The 19,894-nt window shown below is 39.0% G+C and overlaps 1 protein-coding gene across 1 annotated transcript in view; it reads left to right on the plus strand.

Annotated features, from left to right (window-relative positions):
• Positions 1-2,439: 2,439 nt before the first annotated feature.
• Positions 2,440-19,894, plus strand: part of rxfp1 (relaxin family peptide receptor 1) — a 71,045-nt gene continuing 53,590 nt past the window's right edge. Inside the window, exons 1-3 of the mRNA XM_042492897.1 lie at positions 2,440-2,480; positions 2,865-3,091; positions 15,880-16,017. Of these exons, the coding sequence (XP_042348831.1) occupies positions 2,440-2,480; positions 2,865-3,091; positions 15,880-16,017 (406 nt within the window). The remainder of the gene's footprint in view (positions 2,481-2,864; positions 3,092-15,879; positions 16,018-19,894) is intronic.

A 19,894-nucleotide genomic window follows, 5' to 3' on the forward strand; every position in this document is an offset into this window, starting at 1 on the left:
TTTTAAGCCTCAGAGGTTGCCACTTGTGCAGGAATAATCCCATTACAAATAAAATTAAAGTTTAAATTCTATCTATTGTACATTGTATTGTAACCTTCATAGAATGACTCCTTTAAAACAGCAGTGAATTTCTTTCATTTTCTAAGCCACTCTGGGGCAGCAGAACAAGTCGTAAACACATCATTTACATATAGTCTCACAGTGTTATTGTGGCTGACATGCAAACTTTTCACACATCCAGTAGACATGTAGCAATTTATTTGGACTCATGTCTCTGGCTTAGTGACAGTCTCCACCAACTCCTTACGGAAATATCAGCCTCTTTGGCTTCGGCTGTGGCACAGGAGATAGAGTGGGTTGCCCACTAATTAGAAGGTCGGCATTTCATTCCCCTCTTGTCCGCATTTTCAAAGTATCCTTTGGCAAGATGTTGTACCTCAAATTGCTCTTGATGGCTGTGTGAGTGGGTGTGGATGTTAAAGCTGAATAGCAGGTGGAAGCTTGTACAGCAACCTTGGCCATCATTGTGTGAAAGTATGGGCGAATGTGACATGCGGTGTTAAAGCGCTTTGGGTCGTCAGAAGACTATAAAGATGCTATACATGTGCAGGTCCATTTACAACTATTTAGCTGCTAGATGCCTCATTAATATCAACAGTTTGTCATTAATTGTGTGTGCTGTTTGGGCTGGGCTTAGGCATTATGTAATATTTCATACCTTCATACTTTCCTAAAATTTCACTGGGGTATTTGGTATATGATGATATACAGATCCCCAGTAGTGAGTCCTAAAACCCATAAATAAATATAAATAAAAAAAATTTTAGTACCTCCAGTTTCTTCAGCTTAAAGTCAATGCCTTTTTTTTTTAAATAGGTTTTTAATTAGAAGCCTAAGGTCAGTGGTAAACAGAAGCTTAAAAGACTTTCATGTTTTGATCTACAACATAAAATATGTCAGTAAATACCCCACTTGAAAATTTTGAAGCTTTTATGTGTCTTAAAAAAGACAGTTGCTAACAAGTGGTTAATGATACTACAGAGCGTCATCAAGCAGAGCACAACTTTAAAACTTCATAGTATAGTTTTGTTTTAGCCTAGCAATAGTTTTTTTCTTCCTGTGATTGCATATAGGCCTCAAAAATCCTAAAAACTGTGAACCAATTTGTGAAGATTATCTTGCTGAACAAAACTTGTAAGTATCATAACGTTTTGTTTTGTTTTTTTTATCACAGAGCTTGTTTTCTGCAATAATCCAAAATCCAACAGAAAAATACCATAGACTTTTTTTTTTACGAGAGGACCAGGCCAACATTAGCTTCAGGTCTGGCCTACAGAAAACCGTCATTCTTGCAGCACTATATAAGTGTGCTCCCTGAAGGTGAGTGCACTTCTTATTTTCAGTTTTCCTGACTAATGAATACACAATAGAAACCCACAAAATGTTAAGAAACCTAATATTCTCACATCTATTTTTCTTATAAAACAAAGAAATACAACTGTAAACCTTTTGAATTCAACTTTCTCTCCGTCACAGAAGACTTATTAGGCTTACTGGCCTGGTTAAGTCATTAACTAACACACTGTATTCAAACTCAACAGAAACAAAATTAAATTCACCCAAACTGCCTTGGTTACTCAGCTAGTTATCTAGTTAGTGAGTCCTCTGTTCCAACAATCACTAGCTCCGGTTTGGTTGAAATAAATCCCAAATTCACCAAGTTATTGATGTAAAAAAAACATGCAGTTATTCCTCACGGTCTCTCTCTGCCTGCTGGCCGCCAGCTGTATACAGTCCTGTTACTTCTCCCTCCACCACTAGGTGTCTCGGTGTCTTTCAGCTCAGCTTCTTGTTCCACCAGTAGAGACCTCAGACTGAGCTCTGGTGGTGCATGCTGTGCACTATATACAATGAGTTTAATAGAAAGAGGAGCACCTGTAATTATGATGATATTGAAAAACATACCTTCTGGATTTCTAAATACCCTGGTGTATTGTAAAACCATGACACTGCCCAAGCCTAGTTTAGGCACTGCTTTTTATTGAAAACAGCTGCTTACTGCATCTGGAAATGACATTACAGTAGAGAGAGTGAACCAAGACAATGAAGTTGCACGTTGTAAAACCAAAACAAAAAATGCACTATAGAGGGATCTTTTGACCCACTGGTACTATTGATGCAGCTTTAAAACTCTTCACACAGAAATCTTCACTTTCTTCTGCTGGAATGCACTTAAATTGACTTTAGGCTTTATATGGTGGCTGAGAGGATAGATGTGCGCACAGAAAAAATAGATAAGATGAGGCAACAAGCACTAGGAATCAGATTTCAGGCATGATTCCCCCTGACTGTCAAACAAAACTCCTGCCTGCAAGCAAGTCTTTTATGTGAACACAAACAGACGAAATCCTCTGGACTTTTCTCTGCTGATGATTAAAAATGAAAAGCCCAGAAGGGAATCTCTCAGGTAATCATGCCAGGTTTGTTTTACTCTTTGTCTCAGGCAATTGAAGAGACTGTTTGGCATGCTCTGGAATGCATCAGTCCTTTGACCCCCATCACAGGCCCACAGAGGGAGGCGTGCTTTTATATATCACGTGCACCTGGAGACAAGAGGCACGTAATGAATGCAAATCCGCAGAGCAACTGATGAACTGCAGTTTCAACATGTGTTCTTCAGAGCCTTGACGTCTGTTTTTTGCAGAATCCCATTGTCTTTCGCCCCCCCCCCCCTCTCTCTCTCTCTCTCTCTCTCTCTTACTCCCGCCCCTCTGCGCGCGCTGCACCTGTGCTGCCGCTGCTCGTGCGTCACACGATGGCAACTGATTCATTAAATCTCCCTCTCACTGTCGGACTGGCTTCAGAGCGACTCGACCTTGCCAAGCGATTGCAGTCACTCTAGCTTCTCCTCTGCATGTTTTTGTCACACATCAGCACGCGCATAAACTTTTGGTGATTTTTCACGCGCAGGTTCCCAACTTGGATAATATCGCTGCTTCCTGTATAACTACACCGGCGCGATTTTCACAAAAACTTCCAAGAGAGACCATGCAGGTTTATGTGGCTGTGATCTTCGCGTATGGAGTGTCGGGTAAGTTCAGACACTTCACTTTTTTGATGGATTTAGGAAGTCGTAGAAGCTTCGATCTTTGGCTTTCACCATCTGAGCTATCCTCGGTGAAATGTGCTCAGATTGCACACAATTTCTAACCAGTTGGTTCCAAAGAAGTAGCGAGTTTTTGAAATCTGCACCGGTGTGTGAGAGAAAGAGCGGATGTTTACTTTAAGAATGAGTTTAGGATTGATTGATAAAGATTTTTTTTGTGTTGAAGTGGATGTCACTGTCAGCAGGACATCTCTGAATCACATTTCTGATGTATGTTCCTTTGTATTGGTTTTAAAACATCAGGGAGCTGCAGCAGTTTTGCCACCCACTATGCGATAACTGACTGGATATAGTTGAATTATATGGAAATGGAGAGGGTTGAATAGATATCAGTGGGAGGCACCTCACACGATGCAAAGATATGAGATATTATCAGTTATTGTTCCCGTGGATTTAAATGCAATTTTGTGTCTTTCCCCCGTTTTTAAGTTTGCTTGGTGGTGTGGTGGATCTCATATCAGTAGCAGATTTCTTGCCTCTCAGAAGCCTTTTTCAAAGCCACTGCATGAGCATTTAAATGCTGCATTCATCACTATTGTAGCAGTAAATGTGTGAGCTGTTATCAGTCACTGACCAGTAGCTCTGTGTGCATCCTGCATTGGTTGCAGGTCAGTATGAAGCCTGGGGGGCTACAGGTTTCCACACACTGAATCCAAACTGACAGCGTTATGCTTGCTGGTCGGGAGCCTTACCAAGAGCTTGTCAGTTCACACTATTGCCTTTAGTTCAGAGGAGCAGTTGTGTGTGCTTTTTGCCCTCATCAATCAAGCTTTGGCATTTTAACTGTTTTTTTTTTTAAATTATTTTATTTAAAAGAGACCATGAGCAGTAAAATATAAATGTTACCATTTGATGCACCGTACCAGATAATATCTTTTGAGCTAATTCGCATCTGCAGCAAGTCAGAACAAATACACAGCACGTTGATGGTAATATAAAGTTATATAAGAAGAATAAAAACAAAGACACACAAAAGAAAAACAATGCACACAATAGCGCATTATATAAAGTGACACAACGTTGAAGACACATGATAGACAATAAAGCTACACAAAAAGCACATCACTCACAAAGCAGAATAAAAAGCTACACACAATAGCATGTTACAAGCAAATGCTTGTCTTTTTAAGGTGGTTTTGAACATCCTGATAGAGCTGCAGCTCCTCACACCGTCTGGTAGTGTTCCACTGATTTATAGCTTTTACAGAAAAAGCCTAAATGCATTGTGACGAAGTGGTGTGTTACACTCTCGCACTGAAGATAATTTAGAGGATGTAATAGAACTTACTGAGTGAGTATAGACAAAGTCGCAGAGTGTAGTAATTGTAGTGTAGTGAGTGTAATAATATTATATTATATGAAAATAATATAAAATTCCTAAAGCTCAGTAAATTGTATTTCTCTAGTATCCTACAGGGGCTTTTTCTCCAAAGTAACACTAAAATGTGCACAACTCCATAGAAAGATCTACTATTTGAAAACAAAGGATATGGTTTCAAATCTTGCACAAAGATGAATCATGGTTTACCAATGTTTTTTTTTTGGAACATTAGAGCCTGATCAGATCTTAAGTGATAAGGGCATGCTTCAGTTTGACTGCAGACCACTGCAGCTTTGTGCATTCTTCTTATGCACTAATGATAGTGCTGCAAGGTCAAGGCAGGAATCTGTTTTACGACTGCTTGCATTAGCTAGAACCATGCAACCAAAATCTGTGTAGAAAAAGTTTTTAAAAATCACCTTGCTTTGTGCTGCTGCCATGTGAAAACTGAATGTGAAGGAGTTTCTTTTAAGTTGTCACAGTCAAGGCCACTCCTCAGAGTAATGCCCTGAAGATCTCTTGGACTCTTTACACTCAGTACCCCATCATTTAGTCTCTCTGGCTAACCATCACCTTTTTGATCTATTCCAGGGGGGGGGGTCAACAGCGTGGCTGCATGTCCTTTAAAACTATTATATCATCTTAAAGTCAAGGTTCTCATTTTTTTTCCAGATACCAGTGATATTTGTAATGGGTCCATACAGTTGCCCGCTAATCATACTCATATGTTCTGGTCCTGTTCAAATTCACCTGATGTGTGGTGTCTCCACCGCCTGCAGCACTGACCTGCCCTTTGATAAAGTGCCCTCTTCTGGCCTTTACAACTCTATTACCGAGATCTTTCATGTGAAAGCACTCTTTCCCCTTCACACAATAGCCACCGAAAGGAAATCCTACATCCTGTCAAACATATTTGTTTTTCTTCTTCATTTTTTTACTAATTCCTAATGATTACTTCTTTCTTTTTTTCCTGTAATTAGCAGGTAGGATTTGGAAAGGGTTGGTATGGGTTTATAGACTTCGAGATAAGTGTACAAGTCAGAAGATTTGGCATGTTCTTAATGTTTGTATGCCAATTGGAGACCGGTGCACTCTGACATCTTAGGTATGTCATTGTTAATTGTCCATAATACTGGTGTAAAATCAATAAGAAGAGAAAAAGAAAAAATAATATCATAAATTCAGATTGGATGGGTCACCACAAGAATTGCTGGCATTTACGCTGCAGGAAACAGCATTTTAAAAGGAGAGAAACACTTTTGGACACTTTGATGCAACACCTGTATGCTCAAAATGCCCCTATTTCTGCCCCTTTTACACACTTCAGTCATGCAATGAGTCTGAATCATTAAGCTGAGGCATTACTTTAGCCATCATTAGTTTATTTTTTTGGGCGTAAAGCGGTAAACACAGTGAGTATCATCATTGTCATTCTACCTTACTGTTCATTTTGAACTGACATCACTGTGCTATTTGTAAAGCTAGTGCAATATTTTTTTTCTTTTGGTGTGTATATATATTGTTTATTGTATATATATTAGTTTGGTCTTAAATTTCATTAAAAATGGTATTAAAAAGGTCTTTAAAAAGTCTCTAAATTCAACTTACGGTCAAACATACAACCAGTTAGCCTACAAAAGGGTCCACTTTGGCCCACTTGATGCCTTTTCACATCTAATATTGACGCACTTGTGAATGCTAAGAGGTGCCAAGTTTCAGCAGGTTAAACTGTGAAATGTTGCCTCAGAGGCTTTTTACTCTGACCACAATACAGTTCTCTGAAAAACAATCAATATTACTGTGGTCATAGTTTAAGATGCTGAACATTCTGCAAAATATTTTCAACCAGCAGCTCGAGTACAAAAGAATCTGGATCAGACTTCTATCTTAAACAATGTGATCGAATCCTATCCTAAATTTTTAATTTGTAAACTGTTTGTTAGGCAGGGGATAACTTAACCTGCTTCCTCAGTAGCTTCTGCTTTAGTTAAGTGTGGTGAAGCCAGGATTACTACACAGGAGTGGAGATGTACTGAAAAATGTACATGTAATGACAGTGAGTAGCAGACTGTCTGACTGTGGAAAAACTGAGACATTAATGTTGAAATTGCACTTATTTTTCTTTAAGGGATAGTTAACCTATACATGAAAATTCAGTCATCATCTACTCACCCTCATGTCAATGGAAAGTTGAGTGAAGTTTTATTGTCCATAATACACTGTCGGAGTTTCACGGGGAAAAGGTGTCGCACTCATCTCCCAAATAGTCGAAGTAAATGGTGACCAGGATTCAAATGTTTAAAAAAAATGGTGTCCCACACTTGGAGCTACAGGTTACAACAAGGCTAAAAACATGACTCCAGTGACATTTTTCAAAACAATTTGGCATGTTGGGGCTTCAGGACACTTGGATTACAAGCAGTATTGAGACATTTTGTGGTTTTATTATGTATTTTTTTTAAACTCTTGAATTCTGGTCACCATTTGCTTCACTTATTTAGGAGATGAGTGCAATACCTTTTTGCCTTGAACCTCCAGCTGTGTTTTGTGGACTAAAAAACTTCACCTGACTTTCCATCAGCATGAGGGCGAGTAGGTAATGACTGAATTTTCATTTTTATGTTAACTATCCCTTTAAGACATCTGACTGTTTTTCATCTTTGATGTAAATGGATGAATGTTTTCAGAATATATCTGTACTTCTTTACACTGAAAGAAAGGGAACATTTCTGAGGTGCTATTTATAAGTTATTATGTAATGTTTTACTGGTACAGCCCACTTGAGATCATATCGGGCTGTATGCGGTCCATGAACTAAAATGAGTTTGACACCTCTGCTCTAGTCAGTCCTTATCAGCTCCTGTTTGGTTGACTCAGTGTACTGAAGCAGTCAGTGAGAGAGGGCAAACCTTAGCTGTCCAGCCCAACAAATCATTCTTTACACTGATTTTGTGTGCTTCCTCCCATAATTTTAGACAATAGACAATCTAACCTTACAGTGACAGACTGAGTTTTTTTATCAGACAGATTCTTATTTCATATTCTATTAACGTTAGATAACCGGTGGCATAAAAATGTTAAATATTTATGGCTGATCCTCAATGTGATGAAGGCCAAGAAAGTTTTTCCATGAGGACAATGACGTGTAGCAGAAGAGTTGTTTGTCCTTTATGCTTTAATTTTTTTTTTTTTTTTTTTTCTATGAATACAGATAATGTGTACATGTTTCCTCTTATACAGGTGGACAATATAAATGCCTGTAAGCAGTTAGCTGTCCTTCAGCTGTGGTCTTTGCAGTGTGTTTAAGTGCAATATTTTACCAAAGACCTAAAGCATTCAATAAGATTTCTATAACGGCATAGACCCAACAGTACAAGACCTGAAACATGAAGCCAATGGCCTAACAGCACCCGATAGTCAGATGTCAGCTTGGTGTGTCAGGCGGTTTATTTTAAATATATATTGGACTTTTCCTGTCTGGACATAATACGTCTGTCTGCAGCCCATTTTAATTCCCAAGTTGTCAAATACAGATGCTTTGTGACACCCCTCAGCATCTTATAGTGATGCACAGGGCACCCCTTAGTGTTTCTAAACCTGTGTTGCTGAAAAAATAAAGCCAACACGGAAGTGTTCGAAACTGCAGTTCCTCCGGAGGCCCGCACCAAAGTCAGTTGCCTGTGGGACCCGTCCTCCTCCCCGTTTTTCCAGTAAGCACAGTCACAGTTTTTATATTATGTGGATACCGGCAGCATTATCACCTGACGCTATCCCGTGGGCATTGCATGTGGACGCGCCTGGGGCCATCAGCCATCCGCGAGCATATAACAATGCTAATGGTTCTATAGGCAAGCATTCATCATCTGAGTCCATCCAGCTGCATTCTGGTTGGACGTGGAAGGTGGCTTTTGGCGTCAAGTTCATACGCTGACAGCACTGACATAGCAGCGCTATTTGACGAGTTTTGGGTGAGAGCAGGCTGATATCCCACGCTGAGGGGCACAACAATGCGTCAGTATTTGACAACCTCGGAACAAGATCGGGTTGACCTTACATAAAATTTAAATAATATTGAACTGCAAATAGCATATAAATCTCTACAGTACATGTGTAACATTGTCATAGTAACACTGACACGGTGTAACTGATGAAAAAAAACGTGTAACGTGTATGTACGTGTAATCTGTACTGGACTTACTAGAACATTTTTCATTTGTGTGTAAAACTAGAACTGTGAAACGCTGCACAGTGATGCAAGACTAATATGTCTCATCTAATAGCTTCATGTTCTCTTGTGTCTCCCTAAAAGGGATATTTCACTGATTTATAACCGGCTTTGTATCAAAACAATGTGAGTAGTATGTTTAAATGAACTGCAGTAAACTTTCCTCAATCTAACTAGTGCCTAAATATCCGTCCTCCTCTCCTGGCAAAACTCAGATAACACAAATGGATGCAAAGTACGTCATGAGTGTAGCATAAAATGTATAGAAATGCATCAAGAGAAAGGCTCAGCCCTCTCTGTCTCTCAAATTCAATCATGGTAAAAGTAGGCAGTGCTGATGGAATGAAAATAAAAATGATGTTACTGTAACCCTGAACTAAGCAGCGCTGATCAAATACACAATTCTGTTACTAAGTTGCATATTTCTTGCCTCAAGTGTTGTGAGAAATGTGTTTTGGCTTCCTGTTAATACAAGACCGTTTCTTGCCAGCCCGCTCCCCATTGCTCCCCAAATGTACGAGTTTGCATTACGTCACCTGCCAGGAGGAGCCTTTATTGGTCTTCTGTGGTGCATTACATTTCGGTAGTTGTAGGTTTTCTACCTCTAGTGCAAAAGCATCCTTTTTCTCCATTTTCTCTGGTCATGTAGCACCAATTCAAAAGTATTTGCTTCTTTCTACAGCAGAGACAGCCTAGTTGTATTAAAGGCCATCTTCTTTAAGTCTGGCAAAGCCCAGTGGGTGGTTGAGAGTGGATTTCTTTGTCAGTATTTCCTGACACTGTTATGCTGTAAATGTTAAACTTTGATTGACAAGCTTGATTAAGGATGTGTTACAATTGGGACCCAGGGAGATGATTCATATCACACTGTTGGACCCTCTTCATTATTTCTTGTCAGCTGCAAACTGTTTTGTTAATGATGAAATATTTTTGTCAGAGCTGTTGATTTTTGCTACCTCTCTTCATTAATTAGAAAAATGTCAACTGTTTCCTTGTGTATTATTTGAAACATGAAGAATCATACTCTGAGATGGAGTTCTTTCGACTGAAATCATTTCTCCTGGTGATGTAGGGACAGGCATCCATCATACATCGCACAGATCAGAGGATGTGTGGCTCTAAACCAATTTCATATTTGCCATTAATTTACATATTTATTCCCCTGGGAGTTATGATTTCTTTGTGATTTGTTTTGGAAAACAGACATTTTGAAACATCCTCTCCATCTAGCTCGCAGACAGAGTTGCCATGGTGTAATTTATTAGTGCGCCTCTTGTGTATGACATGTTGGATTTTCACAGTTAAGTGGCAGCACTTAACTGAAACCTCATCGCTGTATTATGATGCATCAGCTGCAAAACTAAGCCAATAATGGATGAAAATCTCTCGTGTTTTAATAAAACATCATATAAGTGTTCAGTGCACATACAAACAAATAAAGCTTATCTACATAAAAATGTACAGTTATTTTTCTGCCTTGGTTAGTTGTAAATTTTCTTTGTAAGAAAGAGAAATGGTGTTTATTATTACTATTTTTACTAAAAATTGGTGTTATGTGACTTCAAATTCAAAATACAGAAAACTTGTTGTTAATACCAAAAATAGGTTCTCAGGCATTAAAACTAGTTGTAAATAGTTGTTCATCTTCAAGTTATCACAATATTGAAGTTATAACTCTGCTTTACCACTTACTGTAAGCAGGGACCAATTTCTCCCTAAATTAGGCTTGGACAGTAACAAGGTATTACAGTGTGCCTGAGCTGGGTGCTAAAATGTTGTAATATTTTGAGGCTATATCGTGATACATGAAATATATCTCATTATTTTTAAATCTCATCTAAAATACTGTTAACTACTAAAATACAACATTTAATAACTACAGTACAGTTACTGTAAAGTCAAATAAAGCAGCCTCTCTCATACAGTAAAATATTGTTATAATAAAGTTAAATAAAATGATGTTATAATGAAGATAAATAAAGTATTGTGATAATGACACAAGTCAAAATAGAACCACTGGTGCTTTTATTTTGAGGCACGCAGCTCGTCTCAGACCGGAAGTCTTGATGTTTTTTTGTGAACTTAAAGCTTCCAGTCAACAATTAGTTAGTATTTGTGTGTTTGTGTGTGTGTGTGTGTGTGTGTGTGTGTGTGTGTGTGTGTGTGTGTGTGTGTGTGTGTGTGTGTGTGTGTGTGTGCGCGCGCGTGTGTGCCTCTAAAATGATAAGCGTCCACATTATGGAAGATATTGCAATTCAGCTGCTCTGTGCTGCAGGACAGAGCTCCGTTCGCAGTGTGCTGCGGGGTGTTTACATTCTCGTGCTGCTCACGCCGACACAGAAATGGCTGGACTCAGCCAATAAACCCATAAAGAACTTTTGGGTAAAATGATAATTCCTATCACTGTGTTTGTGACAGGTGCAACAGCAGTATTACAAACACTGAATCGTCATTCGTCCTCGGCAAAAACACAAAAAAAAAAGAATATCCAAATGTCTAAATTGAAAACCAAATATCTACCCAAGAAGCAAGTACTCGAATAGCTGATTTCATGTCTATTTATTATTCTAAGTACGTTATTGACATAGAAAAACAATACGGTACATAAACAATAAGGTACATTTCTTCTATCACAAGCAGCTCACATCTTACAAAAATACTGTCAGGAGGATACAGCCCAAGCATATGCCAGATATCCAAAGTCATATGAGGTCCATTCCACTTTTTAACTGTAGGTGAGGACATCAGTAGTGACAGTTTTCATTTCTGGCTGTCAATCAAGAAGGACTGTTCATGAAAAATGTAACATAATCACAAAACTCGTAGATGTAGCTGCAGTGGCTAAAGCAGATTTTCAGATTTGTAAATATGGACTTTCAGATCTGCTGTTTGCACTTTATTTTTGCAAACTTGCAAGTTATTTTAAAATCATCAACACTGTACCATCTACTTTAGACTGAAGAAGTTCAGTATTCCCAAACCAATAATAAGTAAATCAAAACAGTAACACTGCTTTCCTTGGACAGGATAGATAATAAAGCAGAAAGTATTTTCTTTCTTCATGTAATCATCTATTTTGCTTTGAGTCATGCGTGATCATGCTGAGTGTTCATTATGTAGCACAGCTGAAGTGATGACTGTGCTGTTCAACACATGGATGAATGATAAATATAATCAGCTGAAATGACTGTGAGCCAACATGCTACAATAATCCAAAATGAAGTGTGTCTGAAGACATGTGTCGTTTCTCTGCTTATATCACAGTTTATGTAGTAAAAAGTCTTTGGGTCTTGATACTGAGAGATTGCCTTCAGAAAGAAATCGATGTTTTTGACAACAAAATTTTTTTAAAAAGAGCAAATGTTGTAGTTTACCCAAGGATACTCGTGGTTTTAACAGCAGCATCCTCAGTTTGAGTCTAGTCAGGGACCTTTTGTTGAATGTCATTTCTCCACTGCCTTGAGGGCTTGAAATGCCCCCCAAAATCTTTAAATTATTCGGTGATGTTGCTGAAAGTATCTGGTGTTGATATAACAACAAATATTTGATCTGTTATTAGTAGGAACTCAGAAACACGAGGGTATCACCAAAAGCTCTCTCTCAAATAAACAAAAGTGTAAAACGATTTGTCAGTGTTTCATGTGTTTTCCAGTAAACAAGATGTTCAAACTGGCAGACTTCATTTTGAAAGACTAAAATGATGGTGGCTGTTGGTTGCCTAAAATTAGTGATGTTGTTGCATCTAATCTGTATGATTGCCTACAAACGCAAGATGCAATATTAATATTAGTATGGAAATACGCCAAAATGCAATGTTTTTGACAGACAATTTTATTTATTTATTTTTTTTCCACAGGGACAGGGCGCAATGAAAAGCAATTGCACAAGAGTTAGCCAGCAGCTTATTTACATCTGTTGTCCCTGGCCAGGTAAACAAACAAACAAAACAAAACAAAAAAGACAGAACAGTAAGTAGCCTAAACTACCTAAAACAGAAAAATACATAAAAGTCCATAAATGTAAACATTTCACCACATAAAAAAACACAATACATAAAAGACCCGTGATGTGAACATTAAATCACAAAAATCAACTCAATGCATCAAAATCCATCAGTATAAAAATCAGTTCGACAGACAGTATTCAAGGCAATCATTGTCTCAGATTTTGCCGAAAAATAAAGCTTTGTTTTAAACATGGCAAAAAAAGAACAGATTGACCAAATGCTGGTGCTTTATAAATGCTTTTACAAAGCTTTATAGTAGTATGATATAAATAACTGTATTCTAAAGCACTTATATAAACAAAGTGTGCTACAAACTAAGACAAATACCGGGCAAAGAGGCAAAACAGTACAAAAGCAATTAAACTCAAAAGTTACAAATCAGGCAACAAAGAAATAATAATCGTGATCTCCTCAGGCAGAGAATTCCAGAGTCGCACGTGTTTGGTTACCAGCCGTGACCTATAGGGACAACTAGCGAAGGTTGAGGATCTCAGGTTACAACTTGGAGCACAGGGAGTGAGAAGCTCGGTTAACTGGGGCCCAAACTATATTAGGCCTTAAAAGTTATTGCAAGACTCTAAAAATCAGTCCCATAGTTAACTGACAACTAGTAGAGAGCTGCGGAAATTGGGGTGATATGTGACCTACAATTTGTCCCAATTAAAATTTGAGCAACTGCATTCTGCACAAGCTGAAGCCACTGAGGATTTGTCAATGCATTTATTAATGCATGTAAACTGTGTATACAAGACGGAGTCCTAAAACCCGGAAATAACTTTGCATTTCAGCACCTCTGGTTCCCTTTTTTCGCCTGAATGAAGTCTGTTGTTAAAACAAGCTTAAGGAACTTTTGTTGTATGATATAAAACATTGAAAAATTAAATACACCACTCTTGAACTTAAGCTTTTATGTGTCTTGAAAAAATGGTTGTTAACAAATGACTAAAAGAGACTGCAGAACGTCATCACACTGCGTCGCTTTACGGTCTCATTGTGGTAGCAACGTTAAGTTGTGAGAATCCAGAATCCAATGGAAAAATCCTATAGACTTTTTGACGAGGGAACCAGGGTGATGCTAACTTCCTGTGGCACTCTGTCAAGCATAAAATAGCATAACTGGAGGCACAAGTAAACACTACAAAAAACAGGATTGTGATTTAATGGGACACTGAATTCTTGAATTATCAAGAGTTCCTGTGGTCATGGAAAACTTGGAATAGTCATGAAGTCTTTTTTCATGCCTTCAGAATTCATGGAATTAGCAAAAAATATTGAAATGGTTGAAAAAAGTCAAGGAAATTTGTTGCATTAAATGAAATTATTGTTACAATACTCTTCCAAGGATAGCCTTCCACATATTTCAATAAACATAACCAACTATTAGAGATGGGAAAAAGTTTCTGCTTAATGTTTGCACAATAATTAACACTGAGAGTAAAGTATACCATACAGTTGTGAATTTTGTTATTTGTTGTGAGTGATCATTATATTTTCTTATCGGCCCTTGAAAAGTCAATTTGCCCATGAAACGTGGGCTGTGTGGGAACCCTGATTATTCGACAGGAATTTATTCACCAGAAAAAGAGATGAATTGTTTATTATCTTTGAATAAATTTTGTATACAAAGTTAAAATATTTGTTTGTGCAAAATACTAGGAGTCAAACTCATAATAAAACCAGCAACACTTTTTCTTTACACAGTTTAATCTGATGTTCCACTATAGACAGAGACTATAGACTCTATAGACAGACAGATGTAAGCCTTCTAATCAGAGACTGGTGCTCATGAAATGATGAGGTGGTATAATTATAATTACAATTATCAGTGTAATGTAATTAACTTGAAAATATGTCATTAACTAGCTCTGTGTGTACTGAAGCATCCTGAGCTTCTCAATGCCACTTCAATATGCTTGAAAGCCAAATGCATGTATATGAAGTGGTATGTTTGGTGTATTTTCAGAAAGTAATCATCATATTTACTCTTATCAAACACATAAAACAGAGTTTACAAAGATGAAAAATTCATTTTAAAGCAAAGGGCCATGGGATAAGACCATAGTATATACGAACATTGGATGTAGATACCATGATGTAAATTGATTTGTGGACTGCCAAGCCCCTAGGAAGTGTAAAAGTGTAATTATGATGCTCGGCAGCCAAAAAAGACCCATGGACTTACATGGCAAAAGAGACATCTGTAAATCAGTGGATGCATGTTTTGAGCGCCACAACCACAGCAAAAGTGTTTCCCTGCCAGAATTTGATCCATTCGATCCAATAACATTTGGAAAGTCCAGAGGAGTTGCAAGAATATGTCGTTTTTTTCCTCATTCAAGTTAGCAGAGTGCAAAACCAGAAGAATTCATCTCCTCCGCAAACTAAGCTTCTGCTCTGTCAGGCCACTCATCCTATGCTGCTATGATCATAGTGGATTTACTCTGCTTTGGAGCCAGCTTCGAGTGGTCCTTCAATGAACTAGCTAAGTTTTTTTCCACTGACTTCATTTTGATAAGGAGAAGACACGGTTGCCTTTGGTTCTTAATTAGGGACAGAAGGTGAGAAAATGCAAGAGGTCTTGTTGAGACATAATGACATAATAAATCAAAAATGTAGCTTGAAGCCAGACCGTTCAGTGCTGCCTAGATAATGAGCAGAATCCCAAATTCCAGTGCAGGGACTCCAGATAAGTCTAAGGTGTAATTTGCAGCTGTCTCGTCATTGTCCTGTCTCCTGACCAGAGGCATGATAAGGCAGACTCAGTACAGCACATGAATAAGGAATGTTAATAATCAAGACAGCGTGAGATGAGGAAATGAAAAATTTCATCCTCCGTCTTCATATGTGGTCTGTCTTAGTTTCCCCACATTTGTCACTCTGTGCTGTTTGTTTTTGTATCTGCATGATTTACACGTGTCATAGAGTACAACAGTAGCCATACAACACTGTTGAGCGAACTCATCATGGATCGCACAAAAGCTCCCTGAAGCACTGATGGAGCCCTTTAACATGGGATTTGAAAAGTTTCCTTAATGAGATGCACATACTCCACTTGTTAACTAAAATCTTTGACAAGGGCTTTCAATACATCTCTAAAGAAGACAAGTGGCAGAAAAGGTACATGCATAATCATATTCTTGAATATTCTGCTTTGTTTACAGCACTCAATGTCACAGAGGAGAAGGCATCGTGTCCCCTTGGATATTTCCCCTGTGGCAACCTGACCGTGTGTCTCCCTCAGCTCCTGCATTGCAATGGCATCGATGACTGTGGAAATCAGGCGGACGAGGAGAACTGTGGTAATTCATTGTTTCTACTTTTACAAGCTTTTATAAGACCATGCGCTGTTTGACCTCATGCCAAAATCTGCAGTTTACCAGCTCTGTTGGGCACTTACCCCTTTCCCACCAAAATCAGTGTGTGCACACAGGTTTTTTAAACACGGGTAAACCTGCTAAATATGAGTGTTTGGCTTTATTCCCACTGCCACTGAATTCACTGCTGGAGAGCGAGTGCCTTTCTGTCAGCAGGCGTGTGTTAGTGTGTGATGTCTTGTTGGTGTGTCCCTGTGACGTCATGAACACGCAGGTGAACAGCAGACAGCAGCAGGAACAGAGGTCTTTGAAAACGTTTCAGTGGTCTTTTCTCTTTCTACATCTCTTACTTATTCAATCTCTCTTTCAAACTCGGTGCAGACTCATTTGGATCAGTGTTTTAGCGCTGCTTAGGAGGAGACAGACAGTACTGAGTGACAGTGCGTCATTGTGTCTATTTAGTTTAGGAGCTGAAATTAGCGTGCTGCCCAGATGATGTATTTCCATCAATGCCGATAAAAACTTGTGTCTTCTGCAGAGTCATTTGACCTCAGTGTGAATGCCGATTGTACGTAATCATATTAAAAAGCCAGATATTAGTGGGTATTGGCGGGTTTTTTGAGCAATGGGAATGAGGCTTTAGATAGACAACATATCCTCAAACAAGGATCCTGACATCCAGCGTCAGGTGACTTGATGCACGGACTGCAACAGACTATCGGGGTGAAGAGGAAGCTGAGCCAAAAGGCAAAGCTCTTGATTTACTGTACCATCTACATCTCAACCCTCACATATGGTCATGAGCTTTTGGTAGTAAGCAAAAGAATAAGATCGCATTCTAGTGGGCAAAATGTGTTTTCTCTGGGCTCAGCCTTAGAGATTGGGTAAGGAGCTCAGAAATCCAGAGGGAGCTTGGAGGAGGGCTTCTGTCCCTTTGCGTCAAAAGAGGCCAGTTGAGGTGGTTCAGGCATCCCATCAGGATGCTTCCTGGGAGCAGGAAGTTAGAGGTTTTCTTGGGATGAATGTTTCCACCTTGTCAACAACGCATTACAGCTCATTAGTCACACTCACACCTCCAAAATCATAGGTATTTTTTGCACAGCTGGCACCCTCATTAATCGTGCCACAGCACCAGCATTAAACAGCAGCTGTACATTTTTTAAATTATGTGCTGGTGAGCTGCTCCAAAAGCAGTTAAATTATGCCTGTGAAGATGAATATCGAAGATTGCATCCACAGCCCTTCTAATTAATTTTTTTACCGATACCAAAAATGTATTTTCACCTGTTATGCACACTATTTGTGGGTTTGCGAGTTCCACACCCGCTGCAGGAGTCTAGTGTACGTCTTAAGCAGGGACTTGCTTTGCTTGGGGGCCACTTTGGCAAAATGGCAGGAGGCCAGGGCCTACTTGCAGCAGCCCCGTATAGTGTCTCAGGACATTTCTAGGATTTTAGGACATTTCTCAGATTTTAGGACATTTCTAGGACTTGAGAATGTTTCTCAGATTTTTGGACATTTCTCTGATTTTAAAACATTTCTAGGATTTTAGGACTTTTCTCTGATTTTAAAACATTTCTGGGATTTTAGGACATTTCTCATATTTTAGCACATTATTGGCTTAGATAGGACCTCTGTCAGGGTTCGGGGGGATCCTCCACTGGCACTTTTTTTGGTAAAAAAGATCTATTTTGTTGCAGTATGTACTCTGGCACCGGAGTGTGAATCACTTTACTTTTAGAAAATGGTTTGGGGGCCAACAGGCACCCCATCTTGGGGCCAGATATGGCCTGCAGGTTGAAAGTTGAGTACCAATCCTCTGAAGACTTTGATGTTGAATTGTTGAAAAGAGGATGAAGCATGTCCAGTAATATATCATTCTGTAAGTACACTGACACTGCAGCTGCATGACTTAGAAAGACATTTAGCCGATGATAAAAGTTAAACGCACTTTCAATCTAAGGAAAGCCGATAGTTTTATAATGTAAACTTTTTAATGCCGAAGCCTCCTCACCTTTGCTGATCATCAGAAAAAAAGGCTCACACATGACTGATTTTCTGAATTTGACTCGAGGAGACGATAATCAATCATGACGCCGGTGCTGGAACAGGTGCAGCTTATAAAACAGCTGTCAAATTATAATAAATGACAGCCCTGAATTCCCCTGACTTCTGTCTGTTCCCCAGGCTCGATTTTCTTGTCCCTCAGGGAGGATTGTGAGCTGATGTCAGCTCTGTGTCCACTAAGTGCTGGTGGCTTATGAAGTCTATGGTTTATGGAAAATGTGTTTTCCTGTCTCCAGCTATATTTAGCAATATGCCAAATTCAAATTCGAAACAAGTTCATTGTTGGCAATTACAGCTCAGGATTACAGAAATTGACACAGCTGTTAACGGTCCTCTTGTCCCACTCAGAAGTATACCTAGCTGGGTGCTGATTGATTTAAACACAGTTCTTCACTCTATTAGTAAAAAAATCTGGTCCCATGCAGCAGGAGCAACATCCACGTCAACATCCATTGATGTAGGTGCAATCTCTAGCATGAATCCTTAACCCATTTAATGTTCTCCGAGTTAAACGTCGGCCTGTGAAATTGCTTGCCTCGACAGAATCACACTGAATGGCAGCAAATCTCTTGTAGATCAAACAGAACAGAATAAATCAGTGGATGAAATCGAGGTGCTGCAGCTGGCTGTAGCAAAACAGTCAACACTGGGAGGAAATTTGACTGTGACCAAAACGATATGAATAAAACATAAAGGCTGAAAACAGATAATGCACTGACATTAAACAGTGATTTTTGACCTTAGGTTCACCACTGTTAGTGTAATGTAAAAAGGGAAACTCAGTTCTTTCATCTACCTCATTTCTAGTTGAAGGCAGCCCTAATAACACATTGTCTGCTGTTTGGTGCTGGAAAGGTGGTGGACAAAGTTGGTAACTAGCATGTGAATGTTAATGTTTCTTCATATCTCTACATAGAAAAGAAGCAACAGTTTGTTATCGAGCTGGGCGATATGGCTTGAAAACTAAAATAGGATCTATTTAGGCTATATCGCGATACACAATATATATATAGATATTTTGAAATTTCCTCTAAACGACTGTAGACTACTAACATCCAAAATCATTAAATGTGTTAAAGCAGCTACTGTTAAATAATAAAGTGAAATAAAATAAGATTATAGAGCAGGCCCCCCATGTGTAGAGGCTCTGTCCTCGCCGCAGCGGCCGGGGGTTTGAGTCCGACCTCGGCCCTTTGCTGCATGTCACCCCCCCCCCCCCCCCCCCTCCCCACTTGCACCCTCCCAACAAATAGAGACCAGTGGTAGCACCAACACTGGTTCCACTGACCCAGCTCATCTCGGGTCAGAGATGTTGATGTTTTTGCTGTGAACTTGAATTTTCTTGTCAAGGGTTGGATGTAAGCAGTGAGTGGAAAGCTAAACTTTTACCACAGTGCCTCCAACAATTTTTGTTCACTGTGAGTTGGAAACAAACTAACAGCTCTCCAGTTTATATATTAATAATATTTTCAAGTCATGCTGATGCTCCATAGTTGCAAAATACATCTAAATTGTCTCATGCCGGTGGCTAAAAAAAAAAATGAAGTGAGAATTTACACTCAATGTTCGTAGTATAGTTAATTTATACATCCCAAGAAACATAGGGTATATCTGATGTATCACCCACCCTTAGTTTGGTTAATTATCATTGTTGTGTTTGCAGCTTGTTGAAGTTGCCCAGTGGCCACAAAAAAAGCAATTACTGCAGATTTAATGAACATAACCCTTAAATTCACATTTTCATAGTGCACATCTAACTCTGACCTTTAGAATAGATTTAGCAGAAATATCCCTG

This window comes from Plectropomus leopardus, chromosome 9 (genome assembly GCF_008729295.1).
Source record: "Plectropomus leopardus isolate mb chromosome 9, YSFRI_Pleo_2.0, whole genome shotgun sequence".
In the NCBI taxonomy this organism is placed as follows: Eukaryota; Metazoa; Chordata; class Actinopteri; order Perciformes; family Serranidae; genus Plectropomus; species Plectropomus leopardus.